The sequence below is a fragment of the Convolutriloba macropyga genome, chromosome 13 (genome assembly GCF_964194025.1).
Source record: "Convolutriloba macropyga chromosome 13, txConMacr16.3, whole genome shotgun sequence".
Classification (NCBI taxonomy): Eukaryota; Metazoa; Xenacoelomorpha; order Acoela; family Convolutidae; genus Convolutriloba; species Convolutriloba macropyga.
In genome coordinates this window covers 32555654-32561358 of record NC_134480.1, presented here as the reverse complement: position 1 = coordinate 32561358, position 5705 = coordinate 32555654, and the positions used below count along the sequence as shown (strand labels likewise).

Here is a 5705-nt window from a genome sequence, read left to right as displayed (position 1 = left end):
TGTGGAAGTAAAAATATACAAAAGAACTCGTGTGATTGCATTGTGTTTTACACACGAAAAATTGGGTTTTTTCACACGATTTTTTGTGTGAATCACGCGATAAAGCATGAGATTAAGGCCGAGAGAATCGTGTAAAATACGCGATTTCTCATGTAACTGGGCAATTTCTCGTGTGTCATTTTTTCCCCGAAAAATCGTGTGACAATACACAATTTTTTGTGTGATTCACGCGAGAAGAATTTAGTGTGATTTTAAATTTTAGTCTGCGACCTGAGCCTGGCAAGGCTTGCATTTCGATTTGCATGTCTTGGCCAGGGCAACTTGGATTTACAGGGGGTTATAGTGATAAGGACTGAATTTACAGAAGATTTGTTGAATATAAACAACTGTTTTATAGATATCACGTGGAGGACGGTTGGAAGGGCTATTACGACATTGCTCTTCTCCAGATAAATGAGCAACAACCTTCAGATTCCGTTATTAGACTATGTACAGAAACACTTGATCATGGCCATTTGCTACATCTCATCACAATGGGATCTGTGTCACTTAACTACGGCTTATTTCCTTCGTTGTTACAACAAGCTGCGTTCTTTGAGTCGAAATTCAAGCATCTGTTTCCTTAGTAATCCGGCGGAGTATACAAGAATTTTGCAAGGCTTGCAATAATTTTGGTATTTAGAGGAAAAATTGATCACCCAGGTTAATGTCCCAGACCCAAGCCACCTCTGATCAGACTATCTTCAGACTTCGGTGTCTGCTCAGACCGTGCCAGGCCAAAATTAACGCTTATCAGATTCTCGTGCAAAAATTAACCCTGAAAACGTGGCACGTGACAAAATTTTTTATTCGAAATTTTTGCTCAAATTTTTCTGAAAAGTTACTTTTGACTTGGGAATTAACTTGCAAGAGTTATACAAGTCTTTGTCAAGACTTGTAAGACTTGTAATTATACTTGCCCAGTACTGAAAAGCGATATAAGACTTGTATTTGGACTTGTCTAGTACTGATATAGACTTGGAGTTCGGTTCGGGCGTATTTGCATCTCAGGGGCAAAAATAGAGATTAGAGGGTAACTTCCCTACAAAAAATTATCTTTCGACACAAAGTAATTTTGAACCTCGACCTACGGTCTTTTCATACCCACTGTACACCAATAATGGGTGTGAAAGGACAATGAAAGGACTATGTTGGGTAAGAAAGGACTGCGGAGGAACAAAATTGGGTATGAAAAGACTGTTCTTGACCAATTTGACGTATGAAAAGAATAGTCTGTTGATACCCAATACTGCTCGGCAACAGTCTTTTCACACCCATTGGTCAAACACTGAATTTTCATACACAATATCACTGTACCGCAGTGTTTTCACGCCCAACATTGGTCGATCACAGAGTTTACGCACTCCAATATTGGTCGGTCAGAGTCTTTACATAACCAATATTGGTCAACCACGGATACTTTATAGCCAATATTAGTGTACCAAATTCTCTTCACACCAAATATTGGTGGACCATATACTCTTCACGTCCAATAATGGTGTGCCACAGTCTTCTCAGACCCAGTATTGGTGTTCTGCAGTCTGATCATACACAATAGTGTTGTATCACACAGTTCATACTTTTGATCACTTTTCAAACCCAATTTAGGTCGACCAAACCAATTTTCATACCCTATATTTGTGTACAACAGTCTTTATATTGTAAATACTCTCAAAACTGGTCTTTTCTCATCCAATATTGGTGTACCACGGTCCTTTTATACTCAATATCCGTGTACCTCCTTAAAAACGCAGTCTTTAATGCCCAATATTGGTCGACAACCGTCTTTTCATACTCAATATTGGTGAATCAATGTCTTCTTCACACCGAATATCTATATCAACAACCGGCATTTCAAATCCAAAATTGGTGTACCAAAATCGTTTCGTATCCAATATTGGTCATCCACACTCTTTTGATTTCCAATATTTATGTACCACGGTCTTTTCAAAAACAATAATGGTCGATCACAACAACACTTTTATACCCAGTATTTGAGTAATACATGATGTTCTTGCCCAATATCAGTGAAGCACAATTTTTCATAAACACACAACGGCCGACCACAATTTTTTCAATCCATACATTTGTTTGCCAAAGACTCTTCACACCAAATATCGTCGACCGTCGTCTTACACGCCCAACGTCGGTGTACCACGGTCTTTCTATGCCCAACATTGGTCTACCACAGTTCTTTCATACCCAATTTAGTTCGTCCACAGTCCGTTCGTACGCAATATACGTCGACCACAGTTGTTCATACCCATTATCACACCCGTTAATTGGTATGAACCACTGTCTTTTCATACCCAATTTCAGTCGGTCACAGTCTCTCCATACCCAATAGCGGTCAACAGTGCTCTTTTCATAAGTCTAAGTCTTAACTAGGTGGGAGCTTTTTTGTGCCGAAGAAAAGGAAACAGTTGTCCAATTAAGATACCACAACATCTGGAATACCGAGTTCTGTCCAGATTACAACATATGCACAGATCAAGTCCTACCTGGAACATGGCTCTGCGAAGGAGACAGTGGCTCCCCTTTAGTCGAAATGTTCTGCCCTACCCAAGACTGGACTGGACTAGAGGATTGTCTGGTTGGAGTGGCCAGCTTTCATGAATATCGCATTAGCGAGAGTTTTTTGAACACGGACGAGAGCTTATGCCATTCTGGTAACTACTTCAGTAGCATACCTTATTTCCATGAGTGGATTATAGAAACAATTGAGAACAGTTCTGTGGCTTTGAATGTTATTTAATATCTCATAAAAACTCGTAATTGAAATTTGACCCAATGAATGTTTTACACAGCAGTGTTTCGAGCAAGAGATGTCACCGCCCGGGATCAATTGTCCTCCCCATTTTAATGTGATTTATGGTGGGGGGCACCTGTTGAGGGGAAAAAGTGAGAAAGCCTTTTGTAAAGGGGGGGGAGTTGCCTTTTTCAAAAGTCACTCAAATCATACTAAAAAACCAAAATTTAATTTTTGTCAGATTTATTTTAGTAATTTGTTTTCACTAGGGTTAGGTTTCATCAATATTACGTATTTATTATCCGTCATATCAATTATTCTGCAAGAAAGTGGAGATATTGAAACAAACCCTTGCCCAGCTCGAATAGAAAAATTGAAAACAATAGACCAGTACTACAAAGAAAAAAACAGAACAGACGATAATCTCAAGTTCTGAAACATGAAGCCTAAATAATAAATACGAAAAGTTATCAAATTTTATGACAACTTTCGACCAGTTGTCTTCCCTAGCTGTTAGCGAAACATGGATTAAAGAGAACAATACTATTCCAGATTCTTTTTTGAGCAGTAGTCGTCGATTTATTCACCAGCCGAGATCATCATCGACTGAACTGGAAAAAGGGGGAGGTGTAGACATATGCATACCCAAGAAGTTTTCAATCAAAATAAGAAACGACTTGAACACCATCAACCGGAGTTGTTTTGAATCACTATGGATAGAAGTAACTGAGCCTCTGAAAGAAAAACTGCTCATAAATGTGGCGTATTGTTCAAACGTAAACCTTTCAAAATTCTTCCTTGATGAAATGACATCAGAAATTTCAAATGTTTACTCTAGCACTGACCATCTAATCCTGTTTGGAGATTACAACGTAAATATACTTAAAGAAACTGGGAAACAATTACTAAACAACTTCATTGCAGATAACGAGATTCAATATGAAAACACAAAAAAGCAACATGGGCAAATGGAGAAAAATTTTCTTTAATCGACCACTGCTTTATTTCTAAAAATCAAATCTTCAAAACAGATATAATAGAGTCAATACTTTAAAATGATCATTTCACTATTGTAAATCAATCATCATTGAAATTAGAATGGAAGCAGCAAAAGACAGAATATCTATTGCGAGATAAAAAGAGATGCACAAGAACTAAGTTTAACCGTGATATTGCTTTGCAAGACTGGTCACTAATGTACAAAATTATCTGAGCAAATGAAGATTTTCATAAATTTATTGAAATTTTCCAAAATGTATTAAATAGTCATGCACCTTTGAAAAATATAGAAATGAAAACAAAAAAAGAGCACAAAAAATGGCTATCAAAAGAACTGCGTAGTCTCATTAATGAAAAGCATCGTGTAATCAATGATTGGAAAAAAGATCCTAATCAAGAGCTCTTTAACAGTTACAAAGTACTTAGAAACAATGTTAATAGAAAATTGCGTAAAACATCTGACGATTATACAAAACAAATTTTCGAGAATCTCCCAACTTCAAAAGAACAATGGAAATTTATCAAGAACAAAATTAACTCAAATAAACAGACAGAAAAAATTGCAAAGCTGAAAGAGGGCCATAAGGTAATATGAGATGAAAAAAGCATTGCTAACTGTTTGAATAATTGTTTTGCCCGTCTTGGACTTTACAAGGGCGAAATAATTGCCCCTAAGTTGCCATCTTTTAATTTTAAGGGAAATGAATTCTATTTCAGGCCTGTAACCAGAAGAGAACTATACAAAGTTATTGACAAACTACCAACACAAAAATCAGCTGGACCAGGGTATATACCGTCTTGGGCATTGAAAGATTGTAAGTTGTCCATTGGAACCCATTTACAGTTTGCTATTAATGAGTGTATAAACGCAAACACATTCCCTGAAATTTTTAAAGAAGCCTATGTCACTCCCATCTATAAGAAAGCAGACAGGCATAACCCTGAAAACTATCAACCAATTTCGGTCACTCCAACGTTAGCAAAAGTTTTTGAAAGACTTCTCTTGGAGCAAATGTCCGAACATTTAGATATGAATAAAATAATTAACAAAAATCAATTTGGTTTCCAAAAACAAAAGTCCTGTCTTAATTCAATAATTGCACTGACAGAGAAAATAAATCATTATGTTGAAGAAAAAGATATAGTCTTAACGATCTTTTTGGATTTAGCGAAAGCTTTTAACTCAATATCTTTGGACATTTTTATTCAAAAAATTGAAAAATATGGTTTTGGAGAAAACGCAAGAGTCTTATTGAATTCGTTTCTAATTAACAGGAAACAGTGAGTTAGAAACGAAATAGTTGGATGCGACTGGACAATTATAAATCATGGTGTTCCACAAGGTACTATACTAGGACCACTAGTATTCATACTTTATGTAATTGATTTCGGTGAGGAAATAGGGAAAAGTTCGAATGTTTTACAATTTGCAGATGACACAGAAATATTATGTCCTGAAAAAAATGAACAGTGTTTAGAAGCAAAGGCTAAAAAAATATTGATGGAAACTGAACAATATATGAAACAAAACAAGTTAACTCTAAATGAAGGGAAAACAGAAATAATGGTTTTCAAAAATGAAAAGTTAGCAACTGTCAATTGCGTTGAATTTAATAGTCATTCATTGAAACCAACAGATGAATGCAGATACTTAGGTGTTATTCTTGACAAAGAGTTGACATACCAAAAACAACTTAACAATGTGATCAGTGAAATGGATTTAGCTATCAGATCAATGTATTTGGTACGCAATCAAATACCTCTAAAGGCGCGAATAAATCTCTTTAGATCATTTGTTTTATCGCATTTAGAAATTAGTGCAATATTTTTTCAAAGTTTGCCGTCCTACTCAATTGACAGAATAAACAAACAAATTAGATGGGGCATAAAATATGACAGTTCTCATAAACTACTTCTT

The 5705-nt window shown here is 36.0% G+C and overlaps 1 protein-coding gene across 9 annotated transcripts in view; it reads left to right on the top strand.

Moving 5' to 3' along the window:
* The window catches only part of LOC142351585 (trypsin-like), a 28439-nt gene extending 25620 nt beyond the window's left edge, over positions 1-2819 (top strand). For 8 of the 9 annotated variants that reach the window (XM_075403700.1, XM_075403703.1, XM_075403702.1 and 5 more), the window contains 2 exons: positions 398-610; positions 2476-2819. In XM_075403700.1, the coding sequence (XP_075259815.1) occupies positions 398-610; positions 2476-2794 (532 nt within the window). In that variant the 3' untranslated portion in view covers positions 2795-2819. The remainder of the gene's footprint in view (positions 1-397; positions 611-2475) is intronic. The other variant, XM_075403696.1, reaches the window with a different exon arrangement.
* The last annotated feature ends 2886 nt before the right edge of the window (positions 2820-5705 follow it).